At 31.0% G+C, this 21,295-nt stretch overlaps 1 protein-coding gene across 4 annotated transcripts in view; it reads right to left on the bottom strand.

Annotated features, from left to right (window-relative positions):
* Positions 1 to 1,629: 1,629 nt before the first annotated feature.
* Positions 1,630 to 21,295, bottom strand: part of LOC105327300 (neural cell adhesion molecule 1-A) — a 38,931-nt gene continuing 19,265 nt past the window's right edge. Inside the window, exons 2-17 of one of the 4 annotated variants that reach the window (XM_066076955.1) lie at positions 17,993 to 18,328; positions 17,610 to 17,888; positions 16,365 to 16,634; positions 15,872 to 16,141; positions 15,344 to 15,613; positions 13,175 to 13,435; positions 12,429 to 12,716; positions 8,780 to 9,070; positions 8,119 to 8,247; positions 7,477 to 7,495; positions 5,885 to 5,937; positions 5,032 to 5,053; positions 4,684 to 4,751; positions 4,306 to 4,324; positions 4,038 to 4,123; positions 1,630 to 2,708 (exon numbers count right to left, since the gene is read on the bottom strand). In XM_066076955.1, coding sequence (XP_065933027.1) covers positions 2,641 to 2,708; positions 4,038 to 4,123; positions 4,306 to 4,324; positions 4,684 to 4,751; positions 5,032 to 5,053; positions 5,885 to 5,937; positions 7,477 to 7,495; positions 8,119 to 8,247; positions 8,780 to 9,070; positions 12,429 to 12,716; positions 13,175 to 13,435; positions 15,344 to 15,613; positions 15,872 to 16,141; positions 16,365 to 16,634; positions 17,610 to 17,888; positions 17,993 to 18,328 — 2,729 coding nt within the window. In that variant the 3' untranslated portion in view covers positions 1,630 to 2,640. Of the gene's footprint in view, positions 2,709 to 4,037; positions 4,325 to 4,683; positions 4,752 to 5,031; positions 5,054 to 5,884; positions 5,938 to 7,476; positions 7,496 to 8,118; positions 8,248 to 8,779; positions 9,071 to 12,428; positions 12,717 to 13,174; positions 13,436 to 15,343; positions 15,614 to 15,871; positions 16,142 to 16,364; positions 16,635 to 17,609; positions 17,889 to 17,992; positions 18,329 to 21,295 lie in introns of all 4 variants that reach the window. The other 3 variants (XM_066076956.1, XM_066076953.1, XM_066076954.1) reach the window with 3 other exon arrangements.

The following is a 21,295-nucleotide window of genomic DNA, read 5'->3' as shown; positions in this document are numbered from 1 at the left end:
AAGATACCATGATGACTGTTTCATCTTTTGGACCAAAACGGAAGAGGATCTTATAAAATTTCATTCTATCTTAAATGAACTGCAGGCCTCGATAAAATTCACTATAGACGTCCATCGTGAGAAACTCCCATTCTTAGATATTCTTATTATCAAAGACGGCGAGAATATCAATACCGATTTATTTAGCAAAGAAACAGATTCCCATCAATACTTGGATTTTCATTCATGTCATCCGTCTCACACAAAAAGGAATATTCCATACAACATGGCACGGCGTGTATGTACTATTGTGACTCGCCCTTCTCTTCGCCTACAAAGGCTTCAAGAGTTAAAACAACACCTTAGACGACAGAATTACCCCGTGGAACTTATTAATGATGGAATTAACCGGGCTATGGATATTCCTTTAGCACAACTTAGAAGGACCCGCCTTAAGGAGGAGAAACAAGATGAGAAAATTCCGTTTGTAACTACACATAATCCGTGTAACCATAATATTTTTAAATCAGCAAAACGTTTTTTTCCAATATTAGAACAATCAGAAAATATGAAAAAACTGTTAAACCAATCATCTATCATAAACAGCAGAAGACAAGCGCCGAATCTGAGGAAAATTCTCTCCAAAGCAAAGTTCTCGTCCAGCAATACTATTTCCATCAAAAAGTGCGGCGACCCCCGATGTGGAACATGTGACCTTATACAGGAGGGAGAAGGAATAATATTAAAAAGCGGCCAAATTTTAAAACCTAATGCCCCAATGAACTGCAAATCGTCCAATTTGATATATTGTGCGACTTGTCCAACATGTGGAGAAAATTATATTGGCCAGACTAACCAGCTCAACGCCCGAGTGAGAGTCCACAAACAACAAATTAAGGACGAAACGGTGAGAAACACTCCATGTTCGGAACATTTTGCGAAGTGCGGAAAGGGAACATTTAAAATATTTCCGTTTTACAAAATGTGGAATTCAAATGAAATCGCCCGAACCACAAAAGAGGACTATTTTATTAAAATATTTAACCCGAAACTTAATCGAAAATAGATTTATCATATATATAATTTTTTATATGTATTGTATTATATGTCTATGCATTGCTTAACGGCGTTGATAAAGTTCACGCCATCGCTACCTTGATGTACATTGTGACGTCATAATGAACTTTAAACGTTACAAACAACGTTTTTAATTTTGTATAACTGTCTGAAGAGCCGACATGGCTGAAAGCGCTAACAGTAAACAATTTATTTAATTTGGACTGTCGCATTCTGTTTTATTTATTTAAGTATTTTTTGCTGTACCAAGGCTTTATTTATCCACACACACACACACACACACACACACACAGATATATATATATATATATATATATATATATATATATATATATATATATATATATATATATATATATATACCCTTCAACATGATCTTTTTAGATTTTTTTAGAGCAGGTTTAATAGGGTAAAATGCATCTATTGCAATCAACAGGAAATAAATGGGTTTTTTAAACTCAGATCTTGAATGCATTGCTCTTTTTATCTCCCTTACTTTTAAATGACACTTGCATAGTTTAATGGTTCCTTGTCAAATGAATAATCGTTATTAGATAAAAAAGAACCGAGGACGTACTTCAATATCATTTATAAAGGAAAACATACGTTAAAAGTCAACATTTTGCAATACAAACATCATTTCTTCCTCTAGGTCATAAAATTTCTACTGCAATATAATATGGACAAATACAGTATAATAATGTATTCTTTAACACTACACTAACTGTATGCGATGCAAAACACTTATCTGCCCACTGTACAGATCAATTGTTTTATCGATCAACAATATCAACATAATGTACATATAAACAAAGCATGCAGAGAGAAACTTGAATAAAGCTCAATATTATTAGCTTAAACATTTTCATAGCATCTGCCCAGTTCACACGAAACAGGATACGGAAAACTCCGATCAACATTTAGACAGAGAAATAACAGTGTAAAAGTTATATTAATACTAAAAATCACAAACATATACCCACCGGTCAATGTTAAAGGAATACAGACCATGTCTTTTCAAATCACTAAAACACATCTCCATTTAAAGCACAGTAAATCCGGTTTTTGTCGACTAAGCATTTTCATCTTATATTGACAATATTTAAACGTTTTTGCGAAATTACAATTTGTATATATGTGTCATGGTGACATGTTTAACTTTTCAGCTCCTACATTGGCCTTTGGTGACAGCCTATATTTTGTTACCGAACAAGAAAACAAAGCAAAAACAAACAGTGTTTCTTTTAACAAATCAGATATTTATTTATGATAAAGAGGAATTGTAATTTGAAATATATACATATCTAGAAAACAAAAATGTAGAAGGACAAAAACTAGTTCTTCAAAACAACAAAATAAATATCATCGCAGTTTGAATATCTGGAAGACATATTTATTTATACATTATAAATATCATAAAAGTAACTCAAAATGAATAAACTAGTTTAATTGTAGAGACAATGCTCGTGTTTTTAATTAAATCAAAACTATGTCCTCTTAGAAAGCGAGAATTCCCGCACAGTATTTGAAGGAATGGTCCAGACCCTTTTCACATGTTTGTTTGTGCATTGTATGGAAATTGGTTTACTCCATAAATGATGTGTTTGCATATTCCTCAGTATTCTGAGTAACGAATTTGTCATCCTTTAAATCTATAAAAAAGAAATTACAAAAACAAAATTGATGATAACTGAAAAAGCGATGGGTGCAACAATTTAAGCGACATTTATTACAATACGGTATCAACATGCCATTAACATGCCTTACAGTAGTCAAGAAAACTAATACGACTGAATTTATCTTTAGTACTAACAAACCGTTATCTAGCTTAACTATCATTGAATCTAACTCCATAGGTTTTTAGGATAGATTATCCTGATAATGATAAATTTGGTCTTTATTCAGCACGATGACTTTGCTCAAGAAAAAATATGTTGTCAGATATCAAGCACCCAGGAAAATGCCATAAGTTTCTTGCAAATAAGACAGACATAAAAAAATTAGCAATAGGATAAAAACCGAAAAAAAAATAAAACTATGAATATCAATAAGTGATCAGATATTTTCATGTCAGCTGTGGCCTAACTAAAATGTTTTATAAATCTTATTTTGTTAAAGTTCTCTCCATAGTAGTATAGTTAACATCTTTTTATACAAGTATTTCAATTTAAATGTTGAATAGTCAAATAAAATACTGGACAAGTAAAATCGGATATTTACGATAAAACAAGATATTTATGTAGTAAAACAGTGATAAGAGAAGCGAATTTGTTGCATGGTTCCACTCTAACGACCACAACTTTAGATTTGATTGCCCATGGTATATCACTGATGAACGAAAAGTGTTAAGTAATTAATCATTGAACCAATTACTCAATCATCAGTTATACGATAACCTTTTTCATTGGATGGATTTTTAGAGTTGTATTTATTATCACACTCCTATTTCTTGTATGTCCATAAACAAAACTTTTCCTCTGCCATTTTTTGTACCGCTTTAAGATTTATTTAGAGTAAATATATTTCAGAACACTGTTGACTGTTTATCTATTTAGTCCTTACCGATCAAACCCTGATAAGTTTCATCATTCAATCTAGAAAGAAAGACTATGCGACAAAATGGTTGTTACACAGTTGCCTAGGGCACTCGCGTCCTTGTTAAGCCGTGTAACAACCTTTACATAATTTTAAGAAGTCAGTTAGTCATATCATTAAAGCACTTGTTCACTGTTAATGTGCTGGGTTTTTCTTTGATCAAAATTACTTTTACTGCTCGATTTCTTCGATTTTTTTAAATTAATTATTATTATATCACTTCACTATTGAACATTATATCAATACCGCTACAAAATTATTGTGTGGAACTTTTCTGACATGTCTTCTCACTTTGTCTTTTTTTAACATGATATTAATTTTTTTAGACAGTATTTCAATTGAAATTGATAATTCAATTGTTCGGTAAAATTTAGAAGTGCATTTACCTTTAATTTTCAATGGTAATCTCCGTTTAGAGGAACTTGCTTCATTGTCTTTATCAGCACTGCTTTGCAGTTTTTCATACAACTTTCTACAAACAGGTTGATAATTCTTAAATGTTTTTTTATGAACTTTGTGATGAATGAAATAGAGATGAAAAGATAGAGAATGATAGAAAAAGAGACAGTGATAGATAGATAGATAGATAGATAGATAGATAGATAGATAGATAGATAGATAGATAGATAGATAGATAGATAGATAGATAGATACTCATCATGTCCATTATTATCTGTAATGAAAATAATCATATTAATTGATAATATGCAAATACAAATCTTTAAAGTGTATCTAACTTGAATACGTATTTCTATGCTTATTATGGGAATATTTTCTCCACCTATACATTTATATACGACTTCGTCTATTTCTTGGTAGAACGTTTCTTCATAAAAATGGTTTTATTTATTCAATGCAATGCATAATACAGAAAAGTGTATAGAAGTTATTCAATATTTTTTCATCTAGGATGAAATGAATTATAACGAAAAAACATACTTTTACGCCATTTTACTGTTCAAAGACAAGTATTATTTAGAATTAAGTTTGATTTAAATAAAATATTGACTTCTATCAAAATATTTGTACTACCTTTCTTCAAAATATCTTCATATTGGCTACTGTCTTTGTTTTGTGTTAATTCGTCATACAAATCCCTGCTATAAACACATTCAAAAGTTACATTGTTTAATTGATAACTATGTTATAATAGAAAACATTTCAATTTTGCTTTGAATAATTTCACTCACAGTACATTCAAAAGAAATTAAGTAAATAAATAGGTACTTAATTTTCAACAGAATACTTATTGCATACGCATGTTTTACAGATCAAATGTAACTAATGAATCATTTAAATTTACAAATTACAATGTGACATTATTTGTAATAAGACTTAGTCATGTAATAACAAATTCAGCATTCATACGAATTCACAGACCTTTCTGTATGTTTTTGTTGTTCTGAAATGGAACAATTGGACTTTTTAACAATCTGTTCAGAATGTCATTTTACAATTATCTATACAAAAAAATAAGAGGAATAGGCTATATACGTATATTTTTTATAACATAATAATTGTACTTTAAAATAATTTAAATTTTCTTTCTATTATTTATAATCAGGCAACCAATTAAATTCTTTGATGAGATAGTTTGAATGAAATATTCTACTTATCCTTATGTAGTTTATAGTTGAAATGGCTGAAGTGAAATAGTTTTAGATAAGAAAAATGAATAACTTAAGGGTGTTGTTTACTCAGGGTTTTTATTAAAAGTTCTCAAATTCGGACCTCATATAAATTTTATGCCAACAGAATAAGGTCATTATAAGTAGTTCAATACTAAAATAGGTTTCCTTTTTATCATCATTCAATGTTTTGTAAAATTGGATTAAAAATGGGTACATATTTGAAGACCGATAGAGGAAATTCGGACTGGAATTTTTTCAAAATTGTTGCCTTAATTTAATGCTTTGTATATATTTAGTGCGACTACAATTCATTAACTGTATTTCATTTTTTAAATTGTTTTTATTATTTGAAATATTTTAACAATTAAGAAAATTTCAATCATAGTGTAAAATTTTACGGGATTTTTTTTGATTTTTCAAAAAATGTTCAATGGCCATTAGCTCAAAAACAGGTCATTGACCTACTTTTTAGAAAGTGAAAAATAGCACTACAATCAAAGGTCTATAACATACAAAAGATAGTTTTTCATTATCATCATTGGAATTTTTATCATTCTGAGTAAACGTCATCCTTAAGTTGTGTTTTCAGTTCGAGTTACTACCTTCTATGGTTGCATAGTTGAATAATTCTTTATTTGTTTCCACTTTTATATTCCTGATTTTAAATGTATATCAGATACAAATATAAATACAATAACAGATAATAACAAATTGATAATTTCAAATTTGTAATAATTCAGCATAATTTTAATAATACATGTTCTTTAAATGTGCGTTAAAAACTGATCATATTATTATTGAAATATACCATAATCTGTCTTATTGTTTTAGCTACTGGTTATCTAAATCATAGCTAATGGGTGGTGTCGGCTAAATATAGACTGGGAACACGTTGAATCAGACACAAAATATTAAAAAAGATTTTACTTTCAGAGTTCGACTGACCATCGTTTTGCGGACTTCGACGACAACTTGTTCATATTATTTAGTTTGGATAAATTCCCGAGTTTAAAATTTCTACAATATGAACGAAAATTACGAGCAGATTACCATTCCTAAACATTTTTACACTCCATCCTGTATTTAAATCTGTATTTTTCCCCTCAGTAGATTTATAAGGTTTTCAATATCGCTAATATCACAAAACTTCCCTAAACTATAGCTTTAATTTTACTTTTAAAAGCATTTTAGAACAGGTTCTTGCAACAAATTTAAATCATAAAGTTCTGCAGTGGAAGTCAAGAATAACTCACACACCATTAAACATATCATCTTGGTCTTCTACCATCTTGTTTAACTCTGACAGGGCAAAGCCGTCGAAAGAAGTATCCCATTCAGTATTTCAAACTCAAGAAAATCTACGTTCATGATACATGTAGCATATATTTCGACTTGAAGTGCGCACTTAACTCTGCATATGTCAGGTGACAAACACAAGGAAATGCTATTCTGTTTTATCATCTAGCAATTCAGACCACTCCCTCTCACTTATAGTCATCGACATAAAAGGGCGAGGTGATCCAATTATCTAGCTTGACATACTGTGATTTCATTCATATTCAAAGGCATCAATTTGCGTGGATAAAAAGAAAATCACAGTTTCAAGGATACATAAATTCATGGCCAATGGCCCATTCAATACAAAATGTTAATAGAAACTGCATTTCAATGAACATTTTTATTTCATGGATAAACTTAACAACAAAATCCGCGAAAATTGGTATTCAACGAATATTGATAAAACCACAATATTAAAAATTCTAAGAAGGAGATCATGTACATATGACTTTACGTATAAGGTTTTTTTAGTTTTCCCATATAGAGAAGTTACATGTAAAAGGTCACACGAGAGCTACGCCATCCCTTGACCCTTTAATCCCTCTATAGGATATCTAAGGAAAATCAATAGTAACTTTTACGGCAACTACTACATATCATGCTTAGAAGTTTAAAAAATTAAAATTAGATATGCACAAAGGATCCACTGGCATTGTAAAGTTTAAGCGTCAATCTTTCATACCATGTTGATTTTTTTTTTCAAAAACAGACGAACCTCTTAATAATTTAGCTGCAATTTAAATTACAAAGGAAGCAAAATGTTTAAATCAAATATAAATAATTACATTAATGTATCTATATTTTTTACACAAAGCAAATTCAAAGATTGTGTAAAATCCTGTAGATAAAAACTTACGTATTTCTTTTTTCAAACGCTATAATAAATGAATAGAAACATTAAGATTAAGAAGCATATTCACTGAAAATCTCTTCAATTTTATTATTTTGTTTTTATACCTATATCATATGTAGGTTGTAACGTAACAACTGAACAATCTCTTAAGATGATAAATACAATTGTGAAACATATCCAAGAAACTCTATAAACAAAAACTTTACTGGGTCACACACTGTATGCTAACGCTTCGTGATTTTATTGTTGCGGATAATTAAGTTATTTTTAATATCAAATGAAACTAAGCTAAATTTTGAATCAAATTCAATTAATGTATTAAAAATGAATACAATATTGTGAAAGTTGTTTATGACATTTGAACATTTTTTTACAGTTTTTATAGCCAACTTCAACAAATTATCCGCTTGAATTGATCTTTACTACCGATCGTTTTACAACAAATCAAGCAGCGATTCAATAGTCTTTTGACAGTTTATCGCTTAATTGGATTTAGTGTATTTTCATAATTGAAATAATTTCTCAAAGATATCTTGTTGGGGAATTAAATTATAAAAATGTTGATGTGAAAACATAAACAGTGAGAGTCACCCAGCAAAACAGTCCATGGGCAACTTGATATGTGGTAATAAGAATATACATTACCTATTTTAAATGTAAAGATACATGTGTATCGTCTGTGAACAAAATAAACAAGAATCAAAACAATCGTGACAAACACCAGTGCCGCTCCAATGCTTCCAGCAACTACTACTGTCTGAGAGCTTGTTGTCTCTGTAAAAAAAAATAAACAAATCATGATTCTATGAAATACTTTTCATAGTGAAAAAGATAGGCTTATTAATAAAATTTATGCACTGTGTACAATTATTTTGGTTACAAAACATTTTTAAGCAAACAGATACATGCAACGTTGTTCCAACAACAATTTGACAAGGATATCCTGTGGTGATGCAAATAACCAATGTTCACCAATTTTCTAAGGTAATTTTTTTCAACGTTGATTTCACACCGTTGTATTAATGTTAGAACAATGTTAATGTTGAGACCACACGAATGAATTTTTATTTAAATAATGTTTAACATGTTTGCTTGATTTAAATTTTTCATAAATATTCATTCTTTTTATGGTCAAAACAACGGTTTTATCTTGTTTGGATAAAAAGTTGAACATTATGATATGAAATTGAAAATTACTTAAACATTAGTTTGTTTTACAATGCATTCTAGTTGTTTAAGAACGTGAAAGTCATATTTTTAAAACTTCAAACTACACAGGTAGAGTTAACAAATGTTTTAAAATAACCTTTCATTGTGGTGCAACTGATGGCTTTTGAGGAACTCGATCCATGACTGTTCTTTGCCGACACAAAAAACCAGTACGTCACCGATGGTTGAAGATTGCTTACGTAAGTAACATGGATCTCATTTTCTCCTTCGTCGTTAAGTTCATTGTAGAAACTAGTACCATCTTGGCCACTCAAAGTAATCACAGTAAAATTCTGAGTGGATCCACCATTGAAGGAAGATATCCATTGTACCATGGCTCCTGTTACTTTACATGTTACTTTTATATTTCTGGGAATGGCTGGTGTTCCTGTATATATACATAAGAAACCAATAATGTTATATTAGTGTGGTATGAAATGCATCTATGTATGCTTAATAAATGTATGTTGTTTTCGAAAATGTATATTTCGAAAAGGCATTTGATTCTATAGCATATAAGTTAATTTACAAAGTTTTGATTTTTGGGGGGTTTGGAAAAATATAATTTGCTAGGTTAAGATTTTTAATACAATCTTTAAAGCAGCTGGTTTGCAATATAGATATCTGTCTGATCGATTTGACATACAGAGAGGTTGCAGACCAAGGAGCTCCAGTTGCTCAATATTTATTTTTACTATGTGCAGAGATCCTACCCATTCTTATCAAACGGAATACAAACATTAAGGGTCTTGTAGTCAGTGGTAAAGAACACAAGATAACACAATATGCAGATGAAACAACCTGACATTTGATGGCTCACTAGAGTCTCTTTTTAATTCTCTTGATACATTAGATTTTATCTTAAAACCTTCTGGAATTAAAAAATAAACAGCTCTAAAACCAAAATGGTTTGGATAGGCTTCTAAGAGTTCTCAGATCAGGTTATTTAACTATACTCGGTGGATGCTAGCGCTTGCCTTAATTTAGATATAAATACTAAAGTAAAGTACAACAATGGAACAGTTTGACTCTAACTCCTGTTGGTAGAGTAAATGTGGCCAGTAATTAATTTTTGCCGAAATTGAATCATCTTTTTATTTCACTTTCAACATCCAATGAAGCATTATATCCTTATTAAAAAAAGCAATATTTAATTTTATATGGAGATCGAAAGGTGATAGAGTAAAAGGGCAAATAGTTACTCATTATTACACAAAAAAGTGGTTTAAGAATGCAAGATTTCCATAGTTTTGTTTCTTCTCTCAAATGTTCGTGGATAAAAAAAAAATTAAATCTCGACCACACCCATGGATGGATATTTTTTGGGAATTAACGGCAAAGATGTTGTTACGAAAATGTTAGAGTTTGAGGATGATTTTATCAGAAAGATAAAACAGAACAATGTTTTTTTGGCAAGATGTTTTCCAATCATGGCTCCATGGTAGTGAACGTGTTCAACAAACATCCTGGTTATATTAAACAAAATATTATCAATGTTCCAATATGGCAGAACTGTGCTACAATTGTCAATAAGTCTTTATTTATTGATGTGTGGTACCAAAGTGGTATAAAATTGGTTGGAGATTTCTTATCTAAAAATGGAGCCTTTTTGACATATGATAATTTTATATACATACGTTTAACTTGCCTGATGTATATGTCATGCAATTTAACAGTATTATAAGTGCTATTTCAAAGTAATTAAAATCAGTTTATGTTAAAAGAGTAAAGAATGAAAAAGAAATTGCACTCCTTTTTTTACCAATGTATTTCAAAGTAATCTTATTGAATTAAAAAAAAAACCAAGGCAATTTATAAAACTTTGAACTTTACTGAAGTAGTCCCATAAGCAATATCAAGATGGAATAATAAATTAACACATGGATAAAATTTCTGCATACAAGACTGTTTCAAAACATGTTTTATAACATCTAATGATACATCTGTATAATTGCTACAGTACAGAGTTCTACACGGAATTCTTCCAGTGAAATATCATTTGAAAAAAATCAAGATCATCGCAAATGATTGCTGTATTTTTGTAAAGAAGAAATAGAAACAATACAACATGTATTTTTAGTTGTACTAATGTTTTACCCTCGTGGAATAATCTTAGTAAGTCTATATATGGATAAACAAGGGAAAGGGTTGGATTCAATGTAATCAATATACTGTCTGGAGAAAATACTCTAAATGTAGACAATAGACCTGTGAATTTCATAGTTTTAATTACAAAACAATTTATATTATTATGCCTGAAGCAGAATAAGAGTCCATACTATGTCGAGCTATAAGCTTATTTTTGTTTTAAATACAATTCAAAAATTTCAACTTAGGGAATTTGAAAAATGCTGGTCACAGTGCAAAGATTTTTTTTGTAACTGTAAAACGAAGTGAAATTTGCCATAAACATTTTCTATTTATTTTAATATACAACCCCAGGTCCATTTACTTTTGGTTTTTAAATGAGTGCATGAATGAAAGTAGTAGGGAAAGACAGTGGTTAATTTATTTTAAAAATTGACATCATATTAATAGAAATTTTGTATGTTTGAATTTGATAAATGTAAATAAAAGATGAACAAGATATGATATTGACGCAAGCGTCAAATGGGCCGCAAAATATATATAATTGTTGTATGAATCATTGGTTGTTTACAGAAAAACACATCACATAGAGGAAAATAAGAATTGGTTGTACTAATTTTTATGGTAAATTTTAATATACTTTCAGCAACTTGTTTTGAAGTTTAACATATTACTATTATCACAAAGAATCGATTTTGTTACTGTAAGCATTTCTAACGGAAATTGTTTGATCATTGCCATAGTATGAAGTAGTGGAGAACACAATGATTTGTACATTACTCAAATACAAAGTTCAACTCATCATTTCAAATTTCTCTTGGAGATTATGCATTTCAAATCATTTTGGGTTTTTTGTTGTTGCATTGTATTGAATGAAAACTTAATGCATTAGCTTAATATATGATTTCAAGGGACCTCATAATAAAATAAAAATGGATTAGTTCAAATTTTCCAGTGAATTCAAATTTTCATTTCTGTCATATTCTTGCGTAAATAATTAATATAATGTCATTTCATGATATTTTCTACCACATTTTACATGGAAATATATTAAATACAAAAGTCATTTTATTTGACACGACACATAGAAATTAAAATATATCATTTATATAAAATTTAATGACATTTAGGTCTTTAGTATTTCAGGTCTGAAAAGAATGAAGAACTCCGAAATTTTCCGAATAGATTATAGTCTCGATAAAAACGCGCCAAATACGACAATCTACTAAGTATGACCTACTTTTCATTTACGAGTAAGACAAAAATATGTGATATTTTCTAAAAGGCATAAAACATATTTCTACATACAAATTTACTTCTAATTCATAAAAATAAGCATAGTATTAATTCTACTAAAAATGAACTATCCCGCAGAAACGCAGTAACAATATTTAAATGTGTATCAAATAACGGTCCGCCTTCCGGCGGCCCGTAATAAATAAATGTACGTTGCAAAATAATTAGACAGAGCTCGAAATTCTCAAATTAGCTAAAGACTGAATAAATGTCGATTGTTAAACATACAATTGCCAAACTGAACTCATCATACATACAGAACAATTTTAATCACTAACCATATGCCAATATACAAAAGCTTAGATAAAATGTCCAAAACAAGAGCCGTTCCATTTAAAATATCGATTAAATAACCTACTTACTTTGTTTAATTATATTTACAGTTACAGTTGTTTCTCCAAAAATGTTGCTCGCTCTTAAATGATAAACTCCAAAGCCACTTTTCTCCACAACATCTTGTCTAATTTGAACTGTGAAATTATTCACTTTATTCTCTGTGATAGTGGTTATCATATGATCGTTCCTTGTTCCGTTTTCATACTGTAACTCGTATTGAGGCTCTGGATATGCAATAATTGTGGTTGAAAATTCAATGCCGGTGGTGCAAGTCACTCCAAGTGTTATTTTTGAAATATCTGGCGTTGGTTTACCTTTTAAAAAGCAAATTACATAACATACTCTCTACTCTAAATTGTGTATCAATTTTGGTGTAAAAAATCTTCAACGAAAATATTAATTTGGACAAAGATAAAGAGATTGTTTCCGAAAAAAAAATATTCATTATTGATTGATAAATAACCTGTATGACAGAGGCAACTTGCAACATTCGTATTTACTAGATCTCCGTCAAATATGATTAATCCGTATGTATTATTATTTTTAATATATATCAAACACGTTTTTAAATAACGAGAAAGATTTGGATTACCGTTAGTACATATGAGTGTACAATATAAACTCAAAACATCGGTGAGAAATCAATAAAATTAATGATTTTCTATTAAAAAAACAAAAAAAAACAAAAAAACAAAAACAAGAAAAAAAAGCACCACTATAATGACGATAACACATATATACTCAAGATGGTTCAAACTTATTAAAATCTTACAGTTTACAATTAGTTCCACCAGTGCTTCCACTGTATTTCCGATTCCATTGCTGACCAAAAGGGTATAGTTCTTGGTATCTGTACACGTGGTGTTTTCTATGGTGTATGTAGCGGTTGTCACTGACGGCTGAGTTTTCAAGAGTTGTGTACCATAATACCACGACACATTTGACACCGGGTTGCTTACTATATCTCGGGTTAATGAGATTTTCTCACTCTCGTTTACTATCTGTAGGGATCTCCTATCAATCGTGGGTTGATCTATTATTACAATTAACAAATAAAATTTCGTTAATTTGATAAACAAATATATTCTCTGATCCGCACACTTTAAATGAACACTGCTGAAAAATTGTATCTAATATAAAAAGATCATCACGAAATACATAATTGTAAAATAATTTTTCAATGTTATGAAAATTGGATAATGTAATAGATATATTATATGTAATTGATATATTTCTATGGTTATTTATAAATTTTCATTTTGTAATTTGTAACCTTTTAAACCATTAACTCATGTATATTTTTATACATGATCAATATCATATTAAGGAGGGACACTCAAAGCCTGCATCCAAATACTCTAAGTTCAAATGAGGTTAATTGATTCTAGCACAGTAAAATCCAAACTGAAAATATATAAACAAGTTATCAACAAATTGTCATATTTGGCATCCTGTGTCCGTAATAAAGGCCGTGATCTTGCATGTTAGTCCTGTAATGCTATTTAACCTTTCTAACATTTATGCCATGTATGAATGAATGTACTATGAGTAAGTGATGTCTCATACCTGGGTGGAGGACTCAGAGACTAGGACTCGGAGACTCAAAACCTGGATCACAATATTATTTCTGACAGTTTTGACAGTTTTGTTACTTTATTTAGAAATAAAATATTAATCTAAAATTTGAACACTAAATGTTCACTCATGATCGTCGTAGATGGGCCGAACTAGTCAGAACTGTCCATCATAAGTAAAATGTTATATATACCCATGTAAAATGATGTTGAGCAGACTCTTTGATTTGGGCTGCTTTTAATTGTTGTAATTCTAACTGCACGATCACGATTGTTATTAAACTTTTGGTAAAAAAGGACGGAACTGCGTAGTTTAAGTAGCATCTCCAGGAGATAACAAAGTTTGAAGGCTTACATGATGAATTGGGGAACTGACCTTGTCGTTGATTAATGATAATTTTAAAGATCAAAAAATTAATTATTGAGATAAAAATATTATAGTTGTAAATTAAAGATCCTTTTTTAAATTTTCAATATTACTAGATGTAACAACACAACAGTGAATAATATTTTAAGAGTTGTTATTGAAAATCCTAAATCATTTGCAAAATTTACTACGATTCTAAGTGCGTCAAAAATTCTTTACTGTGATGAATATGTCAACAACACAATATTCTTTCAGGATAATCTTAGTATTAAAACAATCTATTGTTTTGAGAAGTGCTAAACACACCAATCCTCTTCTGTGTTCATAAACCATTCACTGAACTGGTTTGTATGGAGCTGCAGGACAATATATAATCTTAAACTTTTTTCACTCATCTACGCAATAATATTTTCATTTTTATGTCCTACTAATGTGCTCATCTACACATTATGTCCTTATTTAGAACTACAATATTTTTTGTTTAGTGATGTAAAAGGTGTTTAATGACAAACTGTATACGTGATATATTTAAGAAAGGCAAACACTCAAATGAGGCATAATCTGAACAATTAGTGGAAGTAGAATTATCTAGTTTTTTTCAGTGGTTTTAGTGGATTGAGCTGACGAATTATTTTAACAATGCATTTAATTTATTATGACCACAATCATATCAAATGTGGCAAAACGTACAAATATGGTGAAATAACAAAGGTTTGTTAAAACTTTTTTTCATTCCCTTCTAGGGGAATGATGCGTGGAGTACAATTACGTCATTTGATGTATTTTAGGCACAATTCATTGTATGTTACTAACCACACATTATGCACCGTTTCATCTATCACATGGGATGGTAATCATTAAACATACTAAAACTAAAATTATTTTAAACACACCAAGCATTTCGGTAACGGTCTTCCCCAACTCCGGGCAGTAACGACAAAGTGTGATAACTACCAACACATCTAGGATAGAGCAAATAAAATTGTCTTAAAAGTCTCACATTGAACATTGACGACCATTGCCTGACTGTCTGTTCCCATTTCTCGACTACTGTAGTTGTTCTCTGCTGTACATCTGTAAGTTCCGGAACTGGTTCTCTGTATGTTAGGTAAATGTAAGGTGGAACCATTCTGTCTAATTCCTGGGTTGTCTACCTTGGTCCAATAGAACGTGGTAGCACTAGGATTCCCTGAGGTAGCCTGACAGGTGATTGATAAGTCTCTTCCTTCTATTATATTTTGCTGACGCATCGTATACACGTTAGGGGGGTCTGTTATCAAAACATATATGGAGATTAACGGATACTGCGTCAGTATAAAAATAAATTAAATGTCTGCTGTTCGAAACAAAACACTTCAATTTTATGAATATTGGTTGTTGGTTTTTTTTTCGTGCTTACTACTGGGTGTTTCATAAATTGGTATGCATCATAAACATACGAGTTCTGTTAAAACAATAGCAAAAATCGTATCTAAACTACGATAACACATACACAAAATATTTATATGATTATGTGCTAAATACCTACATAAAACATTTACGGCCATGGATTGACTGTCTGTTCCCCTTTCTCCATTACTATAGTTGTTTTCTGCTATACATCTGTATGTACCAGAACTGGTTATTTGTATGTTATATAACTGTAGAGTGGGACCATTTTGTCTAAATCCTTGGTTGTCTGCCTTGGTCCAGTAAAATGTGGTAATGCTAGGATTTCCAGGGGTGACTGTACAGGTGAGTGATAAGTCATTTCCCTCTATTATGTCTTGTTGAGACAGTGTACTCAGGGTTGGAGGGTCTGTTAACAAAAATATCATAAATGTCGATAAATATTATCTATACTTATATTTGCTTATCTATTTGAAAGTGTATTATAGATTGATCGGGGTTTTTGTAAATGCGTAGTTAATCTGATATTCATTTTTTCATTTTTTAGGCAAGTGACAAATTTCTTAATCCTCACTATTTTTCACTTTCCCCAGATAAATATACGTTAACAAAGAAACACAAAAGCAGCTCACATAAAACGTTGACGACCATGGACAGACTGTCTGATCCCTTTGCTCCATTACTGTAAATGTTTTCTGCTGTACATCTATAGGTGCCAGAACTGGTTCTCTGTGTGTTGTATAACTGTAAGGTGGAACCATTCTGTCTGAAACCTTGGTTGTCTACCTTGGTCCAGTAGAATGTGGTAGAGTTCGGATTCCCAGGGGTGGTTGTACAGTTGACTAATAAGTCTCTTCCTTCTATTTTGTCTTGCTTAGGCAACGTATATATTGTCGGTGGATCTGTTAAAGTATGAATTGGAAATTAACATAGTTAATTGTTTAATAAAGAGATATATTAGGTGTTCGTTCTATAATGGCTTGGTTTTGTCTTGCTAAGACAGGGTGTACATAAAGTGGATATGATTTCAAATGAGATTCAAGTCTATTTGATGTACATACATATTAGCATGATATATTTTTTTCAATCTGTATATCTTCAATATTATATGTAATAAATCCTAGAATATAAGATAAAATGTGTTTGACTAGAACACTTCACATTTCATTTATATCCACCATCAGAGTATCAGCCTTTCAATGATACACATATGGGAATCGTTAGAACAACAAAGTAGTGCCTTTAAGCAAAACAGTCTTTATACTTGCAGAGTATATATGCATATATATTGGGATTTTTTAAATCAGAATGATTGATACATGCCTGAAAAGAGGATTTTCAATTTTAAAAGCCAGTGTCAAAATTGATTATCATTTGAAGGAAAGAATTTGAAAGAAAGAATTAATTTTGTTTGATAGACATCCTTTCCAATACTTTGAAATTCCCTACTTTTATTTTCATTTTCATATTTTTTCAATACAGACGCATTTTGCCGGATAAAGAATCCAACTTCACACCTCAAATTTTAACAGGAGAGAGGCATTTGATGAGCTTTCATTCAAGAGATCCCACGTTGCTGAACAAAAAATGGGGCCGCAGCCAAGAACCTTAACGTTAACATTACCGCCTATGGAAAATGCATTAGTAGACTATACCCCTATATTCACCGTAGTTTACATAAAATCAATATCCTTAAATAATATACTCACTGCTTATTTTTTTTACTGCATTTGTATTGTAATTCAATGCAATTCTAATTTTCGACTCACATAGTTTTCCCTCATCATTGATCTTTAATTTTTTTTAATGGAATGTGTTCAATGCATTCAATTTAGTTTTTACTTGAACTTTTTCATCAAGAATGATAATGCACTTACACTCCACATTAAGAGTTGTGCTTGCTGTCTTCGATGGTTTTTTATTGTTTGTAGCTCTACACTCTAGAGTCTTTGTGTTGTCTGTTCTGTTTCCTGTTATAGTGATGTAGGATATAACTGCTTTCGCTGTTTTAGTTATATCTGTAAATCCTAAGTACCATGTGATATTTGGAGCAGGGACTGCATTACGGTTGATTGCACACTGGATTGTTATCTGAGTACCCTCTCTTATTGTAACTGGGTTGTCACTCGGGATGAAAGAAACATTGTGGACATCAACTATAAATCAATTCAAATTCTGAATTTAAGTATAGTTTGCTATAGTCCAAAGGACATAATATATTTAACCCTACAATAATGTACATTAGTACATGTTGTCTTACTTGCTATTTTAAGCATGACATCAGAACTTCTGTAACTTGAATTGCCAACATATCCACACCTCCACATTGATCCCTGCTCCATCTCTGTCATGTTCTCTGCTGGTATAGTTAGAGTATACACATAATCTGACAGACATGTGTATGTGTATTTAATGTTTGCACTCTGAGTAATACAATCATTATTGATATGCCCGATAGCCACTACTAAGTTATTGTTTCTGTAAAACAAAACAGCTTTTGCAGTTTGGTTAGTAGGTACAAACATTCTACATGTCCAGGTAAAGGTCTCCCCCAGCAAAGCAAACTTTGATGACCCTGTCAGGTTGTATTGCTCACCTGAAAAAAAAAAAACAATAATAGATTTAATGCATGTTTCATTATTTTAAATTCCTTCATTTGATGAAATTTAAACTTTTAACCAACAAACACATAATGGATTTAATGAATATTTAAAAATTTGGAGTATAACCTAATATTTATTTTTATTTATTCATTTTAATCCACTTTAAAAGTAATAACAACTAGATTCGATCTCGTTGCGAGCAACGAGTGGGTCTTCCGTCCAATTTTTGAATAGATAAGATTAAACCTATCAATTCAAAGATAAAATCGTAAATCTAAGCGAAAAAAAATGAAAAAAAAATTTGCGGCATTTCAGGCTTGAACCCGGGTCGCCTGGGCCATGTCCACGACTATATCGACTGAGCTACTCGGACTCTCGCTTCAGGACTTTGACGCTTAATTTCTCGAGAACGCCCTGATCGATTTTAAAACAAATTACATATTCTGAATCAGTAAAAGGGTCACTATCATCTTATTGGAAAAAAAATATAAATATAAAAAGTTGAAAATTTTCAGTTTTTAATTTTGCTTCCGGTGACGACCGGAAGTGACGGCCAACATTCTCTTGACCGAGGTACACGAGGATATTGCTAGATCTATCATCTCTGAAAATTTCAGTTCTCTATCTTTACTCGTTTTTGAGAAACATCGCCGACAAAATTGACTTTTAAAAATTGTAAAACGACCATAACTTCCGACCGGAAGTGAATTTTTCAAAATTGTTCCGGGGGTATAAAATTCATATGACTTGTCATCAGCCCTGCAAATTTGAAGGAAATCGAACGAGTCATCTCCGAGAAATCGCCTGCACAAAATTTGTAAGACAAAAAAAGAATAATAATAATAACTAGACACGATCTCGTTGCGAGCAACGAGGAGGTCTTCCGTCCGATTTTTCGAAGGAAATTTGACATCATCGACTTTTAATAAAACGCTATAGATTAAAGACTTTAGAGCCCTTCGATCCCCTAATTTAAGGGGCCAGCCCCTTTTTCTTGAAATCAAATGAAAGGACATTTAATTTTGAACACATTTTTTCAACAAATGTTTGGAAATTCGTTACCGTTCTTGAGATATATGGGCAAGAAGGTTTTAGGGGCCGGTCCTTTAACTCCTTTTATGGCCGTTTAACGAAATTTTGCCGGTTGCATTTTGTTCAGAACATCATTAAGAACAACTTTTCTTCTGTACTGCATTTCAAAATATTTTTCCTTTCTACAATATATGGTTGATCAAAATTTTAGACTTTTGGTCCCTAATAACCCCTAATTACATAACTAATGATAAAATCATTACATTGCTTAGATACATAACTGTGAGATAAACATATTTGCTTCAATAACATTTTACATAATATCCCTCAGTTAAGGGCTATAGATAAAAGATTGAGAGCCCTTTGATCCCCTTATTTAAGGGGCCAGCCCCTTTTTCTTGATATCAAATAAAAGGTCACTTAATTCTAAACACATTTTGCTCTACAAGTGTTTAGAAATTTGTTACCGTTCTGGAGATATATGAGAAAGAAGGTTTTAGGGGCCGATCCCTTATCTCCTTATAGGGGCCGTTTAACGAAATTTTGAAGGTTGCATATTGTTAAGAACATCATTTTGAACAACTTTCCTTCTCTACTGCATTTCAAAATATTTTTCCTTTCTGAGATATGGGTGATCGAAATTTTGGACTTTTGGCCCCTAAAAAACCCTAATTACATAACACATGATAAAATCATTACATTGCTTCGATACATAACTGTGAGATAAACATATTTGCTTCTATAACATTTTACAAAATATCCCTCAGTAAAGGGCTATAGATAAAAGACTTTAGAGCCCTTTGGTTCCCTTATTTAAGGGGCCAGACCCTTTTTCTTGATATCAAATAAAAGGGCACTTAATTCTAAACACATTTTGTTCTACAAGTGTTTAGAAATTTGATACTGTTCTGGAGATATATGAGAAGGAAGGTTTTAGGGGCCGATCCCTTATCTCCTTATAGGGGCCGTTTAACGAAATTTTGAAGGTTGCATATTGTTAAGAACATCATTTTGAACAACTTTCCTTCTCTACTGCATTTCAAAATATTTTTCCTTTCTGAGATATGGGTGATCGAAATTTTGGACTTTTGGCCCCTAAAAAACCCTAATTACATAACACATGATAAAATCATTACATTGCTTAGATACATAACTATGAGATAAACATATTTGCTTTTATAACATTTTACAAAATATCGTTCAGTAAAGGGCTAAAGATGAAAGACTTTAGAGCCTTTTGGTCCCCTTATTTGAGGGCCCAGCCCCTTTTTCTTGATTTTAAAAGAAAGGTCTTGTAAAAAGAATCTATTTTTACATTACATGTCTTAACAAAATATTTTTCAGAAAAGAGATAATTAAAGAAAAGCACAAAAAATTAAGACGTTTTTTTTCATCTCAATTTTCGGGTCCAGGCGAGCTTCGGCGCCTTTAAAGCTACATCAAAATGAAAATAAAATTACAAATCTACAATCTTTCGTCTACTATCCCTGAAAGTTTGAACTCAATATCTTTAATAGTTTAGGAGAACTTAGAGGGACAAGCCACCCCTCTGAAAATCGCAAAAACGTCAGTTTCTCAAAAACGGAAGTGACGTCATCCAAAAAATCAAAAACCTATAAGGTTTAGGTCATTATCTATCAGATCTGAAAGATTCATGAAAAGCGGTCAAGCCGTTTCTGAGAAATCGCGTGCACAAAATTTGTAAGAAAAAAAAAGAAAAATAATAATAACTAGATTCGATCTCGTTGCGAGCAACGAGGAGGTCTTCCGTCCGATTTTTAGAAGAAAATATGACATCATCAACTATGATTTTTGACAACAAAACATGGTATGGAAAAAGGGGTGAACTACTAATGCTTTATTGTATCGCTTTTTATAAGTTCTATTACATTGCTTTTTAAAATACTTGCATTTCTTCCAATGAAGAT

Source organism: Magallana gigas, chromosome 2 (assembly GCF_963853765.1).
Source record: "Magallana gigas chromosome 2, xbMagGiga1.1, whole genome shotgun sequence".
Taxonomy (NCBI): Eukaryota; Metazoa; Mollusca; class Bivalvia; order Ostreida; family Ostreidae; genus Magallana; species Magallana gigas.
This window is presented reverse-complemented; position numbering and strand designations above follow the sequence as displayed.